This window comes from Apus apus, chromosome 1 (assembly GCF_020740795.1).
Source record: "Apus apus isolate bApuApu2 chromosome 1, bApuApu2.pri.cur, whole genome shotgun sequence".
In the NCBI taxonomy this organism is placed as follows: Eukaryota; Metazoa; Chordata; class Aves; order Apodiformes; family Apodidae; genus Apus; species Apus apus.
Window position 1 is genome coordinate 31,267,202 of NC_067282.1, and position 18,474 is coordinate 31,285,675.

An 18,474-nucleotide genomic window follows, 5' to 3' on the forward strand; every position below is an offset into this window, starting at 1 on the left:
TTTATGTCTCAATTAAAATATTGTTAAGAAAGAAATTATTTTGTTATTAGAATTTCTTTCAAATTCTATATCTTTTATTATAACTTTCCCAGTTCAGGATACAGGTTGTAATTTTTCATTAGGTTTCATAAAGGAGGGCATAATTTCTGAATGCAGTTTGATAGGGCATTGCCCAATTTAAATGGGACTTTTCTAAGACATAGAATAACAGTACACTTTACCCCTTAGGAGGTTAAATAATAAGGGAAAGAAAAAACAAACACAACGTGACAAAACAATCTGAACTCTGTCCTGTACTCATTGCTGTTAATAATGAAACTTGCATTGACTTCAATGGGAGCAGAAGCAAGCTCTGTGTATTGATTTTCTCCATCCCCCTCCATTAAGAACCCTGAAGTGCAGCTGTAACATTGTTGAAGTGGGATGTTGGCAGCAAAATCAATAAAAGACAATATTAGAACATATGCTGTTTTCAGCTTCCTCTCAATCTGATATAGCTGGTATTAGCATTCTTCTTCAAATTACACTTCATGCTTTCTATAAAGTGACCTTCCTTATAGTGCCCTCTCCAATTTAAAGCTTTTGTGCTCTTACTCTCATATTTAGCCTTCAAGAGAATGAGCCCTGTGTGTAACAGTGAAGACGGTTGATTCTGAACAGAATATAAAGAACAGAGTCCCTCATGAGTGGCTTCAGCCTAAACCCTATTTCTGACCTCCGATGAAAGATCATTTCTTATTACTGTTCAAACTAAGCTCTTGGTTTTATGTTTTCTTAATTATGCTACCCTTCATGCCCTGTTGCTTTTAGAAACCCTTTTCACCCCTGCACATTAGAGAAGCTTACAGATATTGCTGGAGGTGGAGATTCAGGTACCTCCTCATCCACCCTTAAATGCAAGGAACATCAGCCATTGCAAAAGTGTCAGAGGAGATAATTATCAGAAAGCAGTCTTTTGCAATGTCAGTACAAGCTTTTAAACTCATAATTGAAGGCTTGGGGAGCATCCTTATGTCATGAGACATGCAAGGCTGGTTGAAGTTTCCAAAGCATCAATCCTTTCAAAGGCATGCAACTTCTAATTCCTTTGTATCCAACTGACTGGCAGTCTATGATGTGTTTGCATGCCAGTGGTTCAGCAGACCTCATGCTTGAAACTGGATGGCCACAGAGCCTGAACTCCTACTAGTTAGTGATGCAGCTTTACTTTGGTGAATGAATCTTAGATTCAAAGGAATGTCATGATGTCCTGCTCTTTGATTTTGTCTTAAAGATCATCTCAAGAAAGTAAGCTTCTTACTAATGACACATATCCATAGTATAGTGTTTTTGTGACCAATACATTGAAGCATTTGGTTCATAACGTTGAAAGCCATGTGGATTAAAATTTGAATGAAGTTTAGTCATCTTTTAGTCTTACTTGGGTTTAGATTCACAGCAAAGAAAAGAGAAAAAAAAGGAACAGTCCTCTAGAATATGAAATTACAGACTGAAAAACTAGATACGATACCATAACCATACAATTTTATTCCATTTCGGCACTAATTCCAGCATATCACTCCTTGAAAACCAGCATACAGAACTGTAAAAGAGGAAAATTGGGTTCATCTAAGTTAAAAGAAAGGTAGTGTGTTTTGGTTTGTGGTTTTTAGGGGGTTTTTTTTAGGACTTCTAATGGCTTCTGTTTGGTTGGTTGGTTTTTGGTTGGTTTTTTTTGCCTTTCAATGGGCAAAATAGTCTGCAATGTTTTTGTTTATTTATTCAGCCCTCCACATATTTGATGCACAGCAAATTTCATCGGGTGCAAGAACTGTGCCAAGCATGTCTTCACAGGACTTGTATCAAGTGATTGCTGAGTTGCTTCTACAACTGCCAAGAGCCCACCTCTCGTGTCAACCAGGGATCTCTCTGCACAGATCTGGGTGGCTGCGAGTTCACACCACCAGTTTCTTCTTTGCTTTTTTGTTATGTGTCAGGTATAGACTGTCTTCCCTCTTAAATTTGTCTGAGCTCTGGAGACAAGCGAGTGCTTTAAACAGTTGAGGAAGAACATGACAAAAAGCAATAGCTCTCCCCATGTTGTTCTGCTGTCAGATAGTCATCTGTCTCATAATGTTTTGTTGATAGGTTTTGAGATGCCAGTGCTGTTAGACCTTGATCCCATAAGCTACTGCCTGCTGCTCGGAGTGTTTGCACTCACCTACTGCTCAACACCCACAGATGCAAAGTCCTAAATAGTGCCTTACCCAGAAAGTCTGGTACAAGGAGGTTTTCACAGCTATCTCTTCAAAGTTGCACAGTTTTTGCAAATTTCAAGAAATTGTCTGTTTCTGAGGACTGGAAGTACCACTAAACTCTGCAGAACCCTGTCATCTGCACGTTTGCAACACGCTTTATTTTTCAGTAGATGAGAAAATACCTACTAAACATGTTAAATGGTGGAGAATCACAGTGGCCACTATTTGCAGATACTGAGTATGCTGAAGGCAGGATGGAGGGGAGAAAAGGAGGTTTTGGCTTGCAGATACAGCTCTTTGCCACTCACATAAGGGATAAATGGCTCAAGAAATGCTGTCTCTGAATTTAAGAGTTAAGAAATTACAAGCTTTGTGTGATCATTGCTTATGCCTTCTAAAGGGGGTAAAAGCATATTCCCATTTTCAAAATCCATTTTTTTTTTCCTAAGTGCAAAGGAACTGTGCAAGTATTTCAGTATTATGCACAATTTTGGAAGAAAAATTGGCTTAGCCCTCCAATCCAGTACAAGGTCAGAAAGATAGCTGGCTAAATTGCTTCCCTGCAATTAAAGATGCAACAGAATTTTTTACAAAAAGGTGGTTTAGCCTCACATTTATAGAAAGCACTTTTTGTTTATGAACAAAATTTGCCTATTATAAATCAGAACAATTCACAGTCATTTGAAACACTCAGATCAGCCCTTTCTTCCTTAATGAATGTGACAAATTGAGGGATTCACGTGCACACTGCCATTTGTTTCCAAGGAGCAATGACAGTTTCTTCATCTTTGTAACTCCTACAGATAATTTTTTTCAAGTTGTCGCGGTGGTACTGGGCCTGAGTGTGATTCCTAGTTTGAATGCCAACAGCAGCAATGCAGCCATGTGTCTTGGAAAGTCTAGTTTTTATTGGTTTAAGTCTGTATAAAAACATATTAATACTTTTAATCCTAAGAAGTAACCATCACTAACCCACTTACACAGAGGTTTACCTATATACAGTAATATCTAAATATCCAAAATAATCTACGTATCACATGTACACACATACATACAATCAATTTCTGCAATATACATAAGATTAACATAACACATATAAATCATCAAATACGCATCAGCATCTTTTGTGCCATGCAGAGTTCAAATGTCTGTACCCTCAGTGGCAAAGCACCATTAGTACAAGCAGTGTTTTTCCATTACTGATATAGGAGGGGATCGTCAATGCCACTTGGCATGTCCCAGCACTTTTCTTTTGAGGGACCATTTTCCTTCCCCCTTGAGACTAAAATCTCCTCTGTTCATTTTTAGCATTACGAAATTACAGTCATCTTTTTAAGAACTGTGATTAGAGGAAAAAGTGGTCTCTTTGCTGGCATCTTTAAAGCACAGTCTCCATAGGCTGTACCAGTTCTATTTCTCAGTTAGGAAAAAAATTCAGAACCTCTAAAAAAGATTCAGTACTTGATTAATTGTATTTAACTGAGGCAGCAGTTATTGGTAAACAAAGTATAAGCAACTGAAAAATTTATGTCATCACAAACCAAATACTGTAGTAAGCAGTGAGAACGACTGATTTTTACTGATTTTTGGGAATATCTGAGAACTGCTGCTATTTTTGATCAAAGTTATACCCCTTGTTTCCTACGCCCCTAGTTCAAGAGGAGAACCAAGCAGGAAAGGCAACACAGCAACCAACCCAGCAGACCATGCTTCATAGTAATCTCTGCAGAGCTAACTCCTCCTATGCCAGGTCAGTTGCACTTGATACATATCATGGGTGTCAGTAGAAGAAATGCAACCCAAAAAATGAGAGGAAAAAAGGGCCCTTTGTTTTAAAGAGGTGACCTGGAGAAACTGATCTGAAGGGGGCAGATTAATGAGCAACTGTCAAAATATCATTTACGAGCTATGTAGATTCTTGTTCTCCAAAGGTATGCTGTCAAGTAAAATAGACCTGAACTGTGACAGGCTTTGATATTATGGTAACAAGGTGGTCTCTTCCAAATTCTAAATATGCATTTCAGTAATGTGATGTGACATCTTTGTAGGAAAAGTCCATAACACTTAATGCTGCAATTACCTGGGACAGAACTGGGTAAGAGGGGACTGGAGAATGTCCTGCAAAATAAGTATGAGTGAGGGAAGACAGAAACATCTGGAAATGTCAGGCAAGTGGGAATTACAAATGAACAAAAGGATGGACTCATGCCTTTGGAGCTTAAGGACGGTTTCGTGGTTCTTTGTCTATCCTGCCGACTACGCCACTAATGTCGTGGTTTGGGCCCAACACAACAACAAAGGAACAGCCCCATGGCCGCTCACTCAACTCCCCACACACACAGACACTGGGATGAGGAGGACAAAGCTCCTGGGTTGAGACAAAGGACAAGGAGGGTTCTTCACCAATTAAGGTCCCGGGCAAAACAGACTCAACTTGGGGAAAAAATAATAATTTCACACTAATCAAACACAAACAAGACACAGACAACACAAAGAGCAGGGCTTGCATATGTTACCCCACCCCTCCCTTCTTCCCGAGCCCAAATCACTTTGTTCCTGGTTTCTCTCCCTCCTTCCCCCCAGCGGCACAGGGGGACAGGGGATGGGGTTTAGAGTCAGTTCACAGGCTGGTGGTTCTTGCCGCACCATCCTCCTCAGGAAGAAGGATTCCTTACAGTCCTTCCCTGCTTCCCCACAGGGTCCCTCCCATGGGAGAGAGTCCTCCACAAACCTCTCCTTCATGAGTCCTTCCCATGAGGTCCAGGGCTGCTCCAGCCTGGGCTTCCCACAGAGTCACGGGCTGCTTTGGGAAAGTTGTTTCACTGTTCAAGTGGGTGTTCTGCAGCCATGAGGTATAGATCAATAATCCAAAACTGAGCTCCTGAGCCAATGTTCTCTTGTAAGACGGTAGTGTGTAATCTACATTTTATTCCTAGGACTGTCTAAAACAGTGAGATTAAATTGCCTGGTTAGGGTTTTTAATTAAAAGTCAGCATTGGTGAGAGCATGGTGAAACACAGAAAGCCAGGACTGATCCACAGTCTAGAAAGTTTGGAAGCCACCAGTCCAGAAGCTTAGAATGGCAGTTCTCAGTTAATGATCTCTCTAGGGCTTTAAATAAAATGTCAGATATCATGAGACTCCTCATAACACCACAGGAGCTGGCAGCACAACTTTCTGGGGCATTCTTAGTCCACCGCAGAGACAGCATTTGCCTGCTACGTTTTGTTATTAAGCCCAGCTGAACTGTAAACTGCCCTCCCTTTCCGTACACCTTCTTTACTATTTGCAAAGAGATGGTTCATTACACAAGAAATAATAAGCCTTCATAAATTACTGGTGAGCCACATGTAGTAAACCTAGGAAAGAACAGTGCTGGTGCTAAAGTCTGCTAAGCAGGGAGAACTTTCCTAGATGTTACATCTGTCTGTTCTGGATGGCATGGATAAAATTGTAGTTAAATTATGGCAAAATGGATAACGTAGTTAAATTATGGCAAAACTTCTCTTTCTTTCTTTCTTTCTTTCTTTCTTTCTTTCTTTCTTTCTTTCTCTCTCTCTCTCTCTCTCTCTCTCTCTCTTCCTCTTCCTCTTCCTCTTCCTCTTCCTCTTCCTCTTCCTCTTCCTCTTCCTCTCCTCTCCTCTCCCCTTCTCTTCTCTTCTTCTCCTCTACTTCTCTTTTTTTTCTTTTCTTCTTTTTTTTCTTTTTTTTTTGGCAGCTTCCTTCCATTTACTAATTGTTTGCCAGCAATTTTTATGTGAATACGAAGCTTGAAGATAATTATCTTGAGTACGGAATTTGAACATCTGCTATCATCCCGAATGTAACTGGCATAATGAGCTTCTCTGCATTGAACATAGGCTGCATGGTGAGGAAAAGACTTAGAAGCAACTGCACCTGAATAAAGCAGGTTTTATAAATTAATAAATCTCCCTGCCAGTGTGTGGGCCCTAACTCCCACTAACATTTATGACAATAACCCTTCCACATATAGGATAATTAGTGCCCTTAGAATTTAAATTTTCAGGTACTGAGACATTCACAGTAAGTGTGCCTAACATTAGCAAAAAAATGTGGAAATTGCTTTATTGTTTGGTAACATTATGTCTGAAGGGGGAAAGAAAAAACTGTTCATGGCTTGGTTAACTTGTAATTGCCCCAAACTATTTTTATACCATTCTAATTCTGTTTTCAGACTTTTTTCAGGTTAGTTAGCTAGCTGCTTTCAAGCTTTACCAAAGGATTTCTTTTAAAAACCCAAGTGACATAGACTATTTTAGTGGAAACATGGAAGAACAATGGAAGAGGTATTTATTTAAAAATGCAATATAGGAATAATGTTGCTTATGTCTGCTAATATCAGATATATTTCTATGCACCCATCGTTGACATCCAAGCACTATTTATGCTGGTGATCAGGTATTTAGTAACTGTCCATAAAGAAAAGGAAGCATCCTCTAGGAACTTGAGACAGTGGATCAAAACCACCTTAGATATCAGAGAACTCAGGAGCCTGACATTGTTGTAAAGTGAACTGGAAGATGCTTCAAAGTGACCAAGTTGTAGCTTAGTCTTAGCCTTCCAGAAAGCTTCTTGGAGAAACCATCCAAGAGTTGCTGTCCCAAATTCCTTTGAACTGTACACAGAGCAGTTATAACTAAATTTTTTTTTCAGAGTTTCAGTTTTTATGGTAGAGTATATAAAAGTCAGGTGTGAGACAAGTGGATCTATACTTGGGCAGTTGTAGTTAATGACACCCCCAACTCATTCTGCCAGGAGCTGACAGCTAGCGGAAAACACAGAGAGGGTCAGCTTTGACAGTTCATGGCAGAGGCATAGGTTAAAGCTTCTCTAATTGCTCAGTGTGGCCCCCCAGCTCAGAGGCCATCCAGCTTCCCATCTGCAATGAGGGCTGTGCCTTCCTTCTCACCACCTCACAGATCTCCTGCAAACCTGACCTTCCCACCGACCTCAAGGCATGTGTCACTCACTGGCATCATGTCACACACTCCCTGCCATTGAGTGATCACAATGGGATCCTCAGACTGTGGCATAATTAGTTTTATTTCCTTTTTGCTGGAACACTAAGTAGAGCCTTATAGCATAAAATAATGAGGCCTCAGTGGTCCCATCTAGTCTATGAAATTTTTTTCCTCCAAGGCAGCACCAGTCTCAGCTCTCCACTTTTCTGACACATGCCAGCATACACACATGCACAAAATCTTCTTTTGTTCCACCCAGAATCTGATCTCTGCCTTTATTCTGTCAAAATTCATACCCAAACCCTGTGACCTCATGTTTGAATTCCCAAAGTCCCTTTTCTTTGGCCCTTGCTTGAGCCCTTTCTCAGATAACACACAACTTATCTCCTAAGACCATCCATGCCTAAATTCTGCTAAAACCATCTTCCTTAGAAATGACAAATGTCATTATTGTATAACTTACTCTGCTTTCTATAGCATCGACATAGCTCCTGCCCTTCCAGATCCTCCAGAAGTGTTTTTCCTTGCTGATTTTCCCCTCCTTGCACTGCTTCACAGTTCATCTATTTGAAAAACAAGCACGCTAGCGAAAGGTGAAGGATAACTTTTATTGTTTGTATTTATAGTTGTGAATTTTGTGTCCTTCTTTCTCTCCTCACACATTTGTTCAGTCCCTCATGCTGAAAATTCTTTGAAGGAGTAGCTGTGTCTTGCAAGATGGCTTTTTTTTTTTTTTTTTTGCATTGTAAATGCTCTGCAATGGGAGTGATGCAAAAAATTACCATAATAACAGCCATAATTTTGACAAGTTTTGATGCTTTTCTTGTTGATGATATCAAAAGGAGCATTAGATCATTTAAACCGTATTTTCAAGTCAAGAAATTAGGATAATGGCATTAGTAGAACTCAGATGGCAGGAAGGTTTGGGAATATGCTCTTAGTCTGCTTTCATCCACTTCACTGCATCAATACACTGGCTATAATTCCAAAACCCTGAGAAATTCTTCTAAAGAGGCTAGAAGTAAAGGTCTGAAGCTAGATAAACAAGCACAGATGTCAGTTTCAGGATCTATTTCTATACAATATAGAGGAATCTATAGGGGAAAAAAAATCTATAGAAAAAGTTCTACTCCCTGGAATTTACAAAAGGGTTTTCTGTTACTGTTGTTAGTCTTTGCTCTGTTATTTTTCAGTTACTATTTCCAGACTGCCTCAGACTCCTGAGACACTGCCTGTGCATTTCAACTCAGTGTCCCCAGTATGCAAAGTAGCAGTCTGCCATTACAGAATCACAGAACTGCCGTGGTTGGAAAGGACCTCTGAGATCACCAGTCCAACCATCAACACAAAAAAACCCAACAACCCTAACAGACACAACCATACACACTCCACCAGAAAACACCCACAAAAAAAATCCCAAAACCAACAAACAAACAAAAACACACACACACACACAAAAACCAAAAACAAAACAAAAAACAAACCAAACAAACCAACCAATACAATAAAACAAAAAAATCCCAAACAAATACACAAAAAACCACCAGATTACCACCTCAGCCGTTAGGGCATGCCCTGAAGTGCTACATCTTACATGTTTCTTGAATACCTCCAAAGTTGGTGACTCAACCACCTCCCTGGACAGGTGGTTCCAGTGCCTGACCCCACCTTCCGTAAAGAAATTATTCCTAATATCCAATCTGAACTTTCCTTGCTGCAACTTCAGGCCACTTCCTCTCGTCCTGCCATTATTTACCTGGGAGAAGAGGCCAACACCCATCTCCCTACAACCTCCTTTCAAGTAGTTGTAGAGAGCAATAAGGTCTCCCCTCAGCCTCCTCGTCTCCAAACTAAACAATCCCAGTTCTCTCAGCCGCTCCTCACAGGACTTGTTCTCCAGGCTCTTCACCAGCTGGGTAGCTCTTCTCTGGACATGCTCGAGCACCTTGCTGTCCTTCTTAGGCTCCAGTGAGAGGCCCAGAACTGAACACAGTACTCATTAATGTTAACCATAATGTCATTAGGTCATCACATAATAAAAAAAGCACATCCCAAGTGTGAATACATTAATAAAGCTGGCAGAAAATTTCAATTTCTCCTTAGTTTTCTCAAGAAATAGATACTTTCAGAGATGTGGGGTGTTCACTTTGTTTCCTGGCCATTATGACATGATGTCATAGTCACAAAATGTTACTATTACACTGTGTCACCTGCAAAGACTTCCTCTATGTTGACTCCAGTGGGCATTATTATGCATTAGGTTAAATGTAATCACAGAGTAGCAGCTCAAATTAAAAGGTAGAGATAACTACTAAAGAAAGCACACTCCTAATTATCTAAAATAGATGCCCTAGAAAAATAAGGCTAATTGATTGTTTTTTCTGAGACATCAGTCAATTAATATATTCTTAGACTTCAGAGGATTTCTGATAAGTCAGTCAAAAAAAGTGTGTCTTTTTGCAAGTCTAGCCTGGGTCGCCTACATGGAGTCTATTTTGCCAGTGAGGCTGCTGTCAAATTGCATATTTGCAATTCTTCTGCCTCAGCCCAAGGAAATCACACCAACCTCTTAGGTGGCCTCCAAATAATCAAGGTGAAGGTTTCCCCCACTTGCGTATGTCTAGTCTTTCTCCAGCCATTTCTCTGAGAGTGGCAGGTATCACTGAGGGATGCAACATCCCTCAGTGAAAATGCTGCAAGGCATATATTGAACTGACTTGCAGCTATGTTTGTTTAGGTAGGAACATTTTCTTCTGCTTGCATCATGGGCAGCAATTTGATACTCTTGTTGGAGTTTTCTTTTGGTCTAGCTTCTGTGTATATAGTTTTTCTGTAAATGCTTTTGGAATTCATTGTCTTTTTATCCTAAGGTGCTTTTTTCCATGACTAAGAGAGGGATTCTGTAGATGACTATCTCAATTACCAAACTTAAAATGGCACGAGAAGTTGCACTGAGATGAGCTAACTTATTTTTTTAACCAAAAAATGTTTGATAGCTTTAGCAGTTAAGTCACAGGAAAAATGTCAGTAAAAATTTGAAAAATTCTAATGTGTTAAAATGCAGATTCCCCTCCCCCAAAAAATCTTCTCTGATTTTAATTTAGTATTCAGCAAGGTGCCTTTTAAAAATAATATATAATTTATAATTTATATGTGAGTATTATAAATGAAACACAAATCAAATTTTATTATAATTAATTTTTTAATATAATAGGTATTTTGTTTGGAATCAAAAGGGATGTTGATCTGAACCCAGAATCCAGTTCATTAAAATTTAAAAATCTTAAAATTATAGTTATGTCAGGTCAACATAAAGAATGTTTCTGATTTTGTTTAAAACAGTTACCCAGCACTGAATGAGCTGGCACCCCTGGGGCCCACCAGATGTCTTTCTTTGTCTTACTCTCTTTTTCTGCTAACCACTCTGTTCACACACTCTAGGAATTGACTACTTGTAGCTATAAATTAACTAGCAAAAGAACTATGTGTATTTAATGCCATATCGTTTGTGGAGTCTTATCTATAATTAATTCATTTAAAAGGTTGTGACAATTTACTATGCTGTTACACTGCTGCTATTTGTGTTGCAACTTCCTTATTTAAGGACACATTTCTCCTAACTTGGACTTTACCTTTAATTGCTTGCTATGAATGGCTGGGAAGATCACCAGAGTGTATAATAATGTTGATGAGAAATTCTACACTTCTGGGAATCCTGCCTAATATCACAAACTTGTCTCCACTCTATTCTTACTCTCTCAGCTTAAGTTGTTTGGGATTTTTCCATTTTGTCTTGAAATAGATGTAACCTCTTCCAAATACAGCCTTTGTCTTTCAGCGCCTGCAATCTGGAACAGGGTACTTGTCCTTGAATGGGACTTCTTGGTAGTACTGTAATGTAATTCTTGTTATATTGTTATATAGGTTTTAATGCAGTATACAAACAATAGTTTTAAAATAATAACATAAAGTAACAACATAAAATAGTGACATTCAGAGGTGCAACTGAATTTTTAGCAGTGAAAAAGCAGTATTGTATTTCTAAAGGAAAAATGGGTGGTTACCTTCACTTGAATTGTGACTTGTTTCATTTGGGTGAGGTATTTTTAGGTTCGTCATCTACAGGTTACCTACTTTTGCAGGATGCCTTTCTATTGCCCCTAATTTGCTGTCTCTGTAGCAGACTTCTCATCCTGTCCCTAGCCTCACTCAATAGCCTGAATTCACTCAGGAGGAAAAGAGAAGAAGTTCTTTAACTAAGCTGTAGTGTGGCCCTGCAAACACACAGCAGCAGCTTTTCCCAGTCGCGGAGCCTGACCCTTTGCAGAATTTGGGTCTTAACCCACATTTCACTGGGGATTGTCATTAGCAAGTATTTAAGCCTTATGCCCTCTGCTTTGCTTACACAGCAGCTTTGTAATTTTTTTGAGAGCTGGATTAGGTGATGGACAGCAGATGAATTCCTGCTTACAATCTACTATAAAAACTTGAGTATCATAAAATCATATCATAGAATTGTAGAATTATTTGGTTTGGAAGGCACCTTACAGATAACTTAGTTTCAGCCCCTTGCATGGGCAGGGACACCTCCCACTAGATTAAGTTGCTCCAAGCCCCATCCAGCCTGGCCTTGAATACTTCCAGGTATAAGGCATCCATAACTTCCCTAGGCAACCTGTGCCAGTGTCTCACCACCCACACAGTGAAGAATTTCTTCCAAATGTCTCACCTAAATCTGCACTCTTCCAGTTTAAAGCCATTAACCTTTGTGCTGTCACTACATGCCCTTGTGAAAAGTCGCTCCCTAGCTTTCCTGTTGCTCCTTCAGGTACTGGAAGGCTGCTAAAAGGTCTCCACAGAGTCTTTCCTCTCCAGGCTGAACCCCAACTCTCTCAGCCTGTCTTCTTAGGAGAGGTTCTCCAGCCCTCTGATCATCATCATGGCCCTCCTCTGGACTCACTCCAAGAGCTCTATGTCCTTCCTGTGTTGGGGGCTCCAGAACTGGACACAGTGCTCTAGGTGGGGTCTCATGAGAGTGGAGTAGAGGAGGCAAACCACCTCCCTTGACCTGCTGACCATGCTCATTTTGATGCAGTCCAGGACATGGTTGGATTTCTGGGCTGCAAGTGCACATTGCCAGCTCATGTGAACCAACTCTTTGATGGAGTGTGCCCATGATGTACTCCTTTCATGCTTTCAGAGAGCAGAAGGACAGCTTCTGGCTGGAACTGAGTATTTCATTAAATTTGTTTTTTTATTTGTATGGGTTTTTTTGTTTTAATTTATGGAGAGTTTAATTGATATATGCCACAGCATTGGAAATGTTCAAGATCAGTTTGGATGGGGCTTTGAGCAACCTGGTCTAGTGACAGATGTCTCTGCTTACGACAGGGGGGTTGCACTAGATGATCTCTAAAAGCCCTTTCTAGCCCAAACCATTGAACCATTGAATTGTAACTTGAGTATTTGTTAGACTGAAGGTTTTGTTTGCTTGGCTTTTGGTTGGTTGGTTGGGTTTTTTTTTTAGCATAACTTGATGGCTCTTAAAAAAAAAAATAAAAAAAAATGGTTTCATCCTCTTATTTGCCCATTGGACTCATCATTGCAATTTCTTGAGGGTAAATTTTGTCATGGAAGAATGATTACATGCTTTTCAGAACAATTTAATTTGATGTAACAATACTGTAATTGTTGCTAAATCTTCCAGAGATATTCTGTAGAATACCAAAACTAAGTGCAATAACCAATCCATGTCTGTATTTGAATAGTAGCTAACTATAGGGTTTTTTTGATAATGCATTTGTATTATTTTAAAATAATACAGATTATGTGAGAAAAAAAGGTTGGTTTATCTTACCAAAGATAAAACATTTTTATTGGTAATGAAATATTGTGTCATTCTATCTAAGTACTGATATAAGTTCTCAAAAGTGTTGAATCATGTCATTGTGGGGAACAGGGGACTCTTTATCTGCAGAAGGCCTAGTCAAGAGAGGCCTAGCATTTAATGAAGTTAATATACGATTTCCCATAATTTGAACTTTAACCATATTGCTATTATAGGTGGGCAAGAAAGAATTCTGTGATACCAAGCCTGAAATAATTTAATCAGGAATGTAAATAAGTGATGTGCTTCAGTTACCAAATGTCGATAGAATTGGCTATGGTGGATTGTTGTTTTTTAATTACAGCTGCTCTCCAATGTTGTTGTGTTACTGGGTTCCAAGAAGGAAAATAGTATAGTATGGCAGTTTGTGATGCCAAATGACCACAGCTACTGCCAAGTATAAATACTATCAGGAGTAGGTTCTTCTATAGGATGGTAACCACATCCCTAAAGTAATGAATGCCATGCTTCCCTATGTGTATTTATGTTTGGATAATTTATTTAAATAATGTTCCTAGTACATGCTTTATAGCCTTCTGCCTTTTGCTACACCAATTTTAGCTTATTTTGCAGACTGTGCAAGTCATTTGGCAAATGTAATTTCCATCCCTGCATACTAATCGATTTCTTCGCAAACACCTGCTATCAGTTATGATAATAAAAATGCCATTCTAAATTGAAAAGGGGCCAAATGGAGCTTCCTAAGGAAATGACTTAAGTGTCTTTCAATGCCTTTAATGTAGTAATCTTCTTGTAGTGCCAACACTTTTTTTTTAGCATTTGCATTTTATGTAATTTTACTCTATTACATCATTTTTCTACCTAAATGGTTCCTCATAACCCTTGCTACAAAGTCATTCGTAACAAGATTGGAGAGGAATTTCTGTATTTCCTCTCTTATGGGATTAAGTCCAGCAACTTTACATAGTCAAAATTCCTTAGCACAGATCTGATTGGAAAGTCTGGCTGCTGCTCTAGTAGTATAAATGCTTTAGTATACATTCTAAATGGTTGTATCAGTTCCTATAGCATTGCTGGGAAGATGTTGCAGAGTTGGTGGGTGCTTTGCCCTTGGACTGCATGCCAGCTCCTTCCTTAAAGACAAGCCTAAATTTAGCAGCCAGATTGCAAGTCACATTTGAGTTATCCAGAGTCACTTTATGCCTCCTTCCACCCCAGGAAATAACCTCCCAGCAACAGTCTTTGCCAGAACCTAATAATTTTCAGCTCTGCTGGGTCTTGTCTCATCTCTGAAATGTCTCACTGGCTTTCATCTCTATTGTCATCTCCCCTGACAATGTCTTTTGCATTATTTGTAAGGAAACAATAAATTTTACTGATTTGTTCACATTTTCATTTTCTTTTAGCTCTTGCTGCCCAAGCGTATGCGCTAAAGGAAGAGAACGACAGTCTTCGATGGCAGCTGGATGCTTACAGGAATGAAGTGGAGCTCCTGAAACAGGAGAAAGGACAGCTCTTTCGAACAGAAGAAAGCCTTACGAAGGACCAGCAGCTGCAGTTCCTGCAGCAGACTATGCAAGGCATGCAGCAGGTATTATTGCCATGGAAGAAAAGCATGGGTCTTCTTTTTTAGGAAAGTGGTACCAAGGGGGCTGTGCTGTACTCAAGGCTATTAGCCATGAAAATCCTGAATCCTTTTGAGAGTAAAAATTTTAGGGAATTCAGGTGAGGGAAAGGGGAAGAGGATTTTGGGACATATTTAGGATAGTAATTTTAGGAATTCATAAACTGTAAACCCATTGATCATTCAGCAAACTCCTTATACTTGGTTATTTATGAACAAATTTTTTTTTATCATCCCCTGTTGCTCTCCTCACTTAATCCAGTTGGACTTAACTCTGCACAAAAGTTCAAGAAAATTTGTCCAGTGTAGCATAGCCAGTAGTGCCTTAATTTGCATTCATCTGCATCCTTAGATGCATCTCCACTTCTTGGCTTAGTCTTTTTTTCTGCTGACTCTTGAAGATGACCAAGATGTTTCCAGCTTGTCCAGACTACGCTCCTGCTAATTTATAAGAAGATAGCAACATCAATGCTGTCTCCTGAGCTTTTATTATTTATGCTGGCCCAAGGATGCAACCTTTCCGTCCAGGCAATGTTTAAGTGGTTTAGTGCAGCACAAAACTTTTCCTCTGACATCAATCAGACAGAAGCCACAATGTGGCCCTGCAGGGGGGGATCAGTTTATCTTACCCATTCTTCCTGATTTGTCAATGTGCTCCTGACATTGTGCAGGACAAGTCCTGGCAAGCACATCCAGACTGCTCCCACTGCTTTGTCTGACATGTCTACTAACACATAAGCACCCCTCCCTCATCATTCAAGGTGTATGTAAATAGCCTCTTTCCTGCCCAGGCACTTGCATTCAGCTGCTGTATGACAGAGCATGAGGGCAATGGCTCACTGCCACACTGGATTGGGCTCCCATCTAGCATGGAGCTTCTCAAGAAGTCACTGCAGAGTGACATCTTTAATTTTTCCTCATTCATCTGTGCCTTGAAGCAACTCTGTCAATCCCAATTATTAGATTCCAGAAGGGGACAAGATGTACCCTCTTCCGGATTGTACTAAGCTGTTTTTTAATGACAAAAGCCAGGAGACACTCATTTACATAAGAACTGCCTGATTAGGTTAGGAATTGCATTGCTATCACAGTACCCATCAAAACCAACAAGTCTGCAAATCCCACCTAACACCAAATAAGAGAGCACAAGACAAGCCCACACATGTTTATACAAACATAAACTTTAAGCCTGCAGAGTTTTACAAGATAAGGGTGATTTAAGGCGTAGTGGAATAAAATATTTAAAAATAGAAAATAAGTCATTGGTAAGTCGGGAATAAAATCTTTCCTGAATTTAGGAATAAAGTCATTAATCAGAAATACTTGAGGTTTCAGTATACTTTAAATATGCTTGAGGTCTAGTCACAGTCTTATCCTTACACAAATGGATACTTAAATACCACTGGTTCCTTTAAACTTAACTGCATATATGAATATTTTTCTAAATTTCAACCTGGTGCTAATTCTCCACTAAAACTGGTGAAAAGTGGGCACAACATATTACTAAATCAAAACACTAGAGCCCTAATGTTCGTTCTGCATTATTATAATTTTTTACCTGGGGTCTGGATGAAGGATAATCAAGTCCATGGAATATAAATAGATTTCTGTTTTAACTTCAAGCAAATGTTAATAATGCAAGTCAATAACAGAGAATGACTTCTTTATCTCTCTCTTCAGCTAGCAGTGGACACCGTAGTCTGTATTCCTTTGAGAGTTTCTATGTTCGTGGCAATTTTGCTGTGAGGATCTGAATTTTTCTAGTTTGCAATCTCAGGGTCAGACCTACTAACTCCCAATGGGTTATAATTAGAGATGGTGCAAGGAGCTGCAGAAGACATGCATATAATCCAGTCTGACAATATGCTGAGGAGTGCAGCAAGACAGAAGTATGGGAGGTAGAGTTCAGAATATTTGGTAAGAAATTATCCGTCAATTAAGCAGCTGGATAATGGTTTTGGATTTCAGTTATTAGCCATAGTCATGACATCCTATAACCTTTGTGCTTTTCATGCAGTTCATGCATGATAATTTAGAATTAAGCCTTTAATTTAGGTAGACTCGGTTTTGTCTCAGCTTGGTTTTTAAGAGTTGAGAGATGACCACCTTAGCTGAAATCCATCAGTATACCAGTTGCTCTGCATCTATGGAAATCAGTCTCTCTATGAAATATTTAACATATAGCCAGGACTTGAGTGTAATACTTTAACAAAAATAGCTGTATTTCTTTTTATCATTTTGTATATCTTAAAATTAATTTCAGACCAGGTAAACTGAGTGCCATTGAAATCCTGTACCCTACATATATGTCGGCATTTAAAAAATGTATTCCTCCTCCTTCTTCCCTCTTCGTTTTCCCCTGCTTTTTCATACACCTCTTCTTCTTCTAACTTTGAAAACTGGAGAGCAAGTGATCTGAGGTGCAGCCTGAAAAGCAGATTTACATGAGAAAAAGTGAATGCATTTTCAGAATCAAGAAATGTTTTTATAAACATATTTGGTGCCAAACAATAGCAAGTAGCATAATATCAGTGTATTTTTAATGTAATTCTGCCATCTGGACATTTTTCAGGATTCTTTCCCAGATTTGCAGGGCTAATGAAATTAATGATTAGTTTCTCTTTCATCACTCCTACTGACCCAAAGTAGCATCAGCAAAATCAAACAGATGTTTGCTTATGGAGTGTGCCTTATGGGCAGCAGTAGCAACCTGCTTATTTAGTGCATCTAAAAAAGGAAATCCTTTGGACTATTGACATTGAACTTGCCAGGTTTTTAGTCAACTTTCTCCATAAAACTGTGTCACGGTTTAATTTCATACCCACTGTGAAATCTCAAACAAATGGAAATAATGTCTTGTATCCATGGTAGCAGATGAGATACACTTTACCTGATTTTGAGATGAAAATTGAATTAACTTGTCACTGCTGCATAGGTGGTATTGCCTTCAATTTATTTCTATATGAGTAGATACCAAGTAGATCACTTTTCTAATGGCTCTGTATTTCCTGCAGTGTTTGGAATTCTCTAACAAAGTGTTTTATCACAGGGTGGATGTTTTAGTTGTAGCTATTTTTACAATACTTCACAGCACAGCTGTAAGAATTTTTAGAATCTTGCGTCTCAGTCTGAAATGTTTTACCAGATACAAGCCTATATGTAATGCAGAAAATATCACCTAGTAGTGTTGCTTAATGCTTGCCATTAGAGGACTCAGTATTCAGTGGGTATATAATTTCTCCAAATTTTAACCATTTGGACATGTGGAGCAGCAAGCACAATTCTTTTGAAAAAATTCTCAGCAAAATATTTCAGCCATTCCAAGAGTAAAGTGTGAAAACTCTTCTTTGCTTGTTTGCTGCCCACCAAAGAAAATTTATGAGGAAATGCACTTCCCACCTTCAAGCTTTGAAACAGGGATTCAGTTTGACAGTGAGTTGCTGCTGAATTAATGAAGTGGTTTCCATATCCTGTATAAAATCTGCCTGAAATTGATAACATTACAAGCCTTTGAAAAATGTCAGTTTGCCACATAGAAGATGGCACTCATTAGCACGTATCCAAGTAAATTTTAGATTTTCACTGGTCATTCAGTGTTGTTCATGAACCACCTCCATAGTACAGCCATCAGTGCAATGTTTTACTCCTCAAGTTAGTCCTAAGTCTACCTGTATTATGGCTGTATGATCGAACCAGTTAGTTCCCCCTTTTTTTCAGGCTTAATTGGCCAAGGTTTGGGCCCTGCTTGCATTGCTGTATTGATTCCTGAACTGGTTCATTTGC

General features: G+C 39.1%; 1 protein-coding gene across 4 annotated transcripts in view; it reads left to right on the top strand.

Moving 5' to 3' along the window:
* The window catches only part of ENOX1 (ecto-NOX disulfide-thiol exchanger 1), a 367,973-nt gene that overhangs the window by 310,208 nt on the left and 39,291 nt on the right, over nucleotides 1-18,474 (top strand). For all 4 annotated transcript variants that reach the window (XM_051631836.1, XM_051631825.1, XM_051631855.1 and 1 more), the window contains one exon: nucleotides 14,474-14,658. In XM_051631836.1, the coding sequence (XP_051487796.1) occupies nucleotides 14,474-14,658 (185 nt within the window). The remainder of the gene's footprint in view (nucleotides 1-14,473; nucleotides 14,659-18,474) is intronic.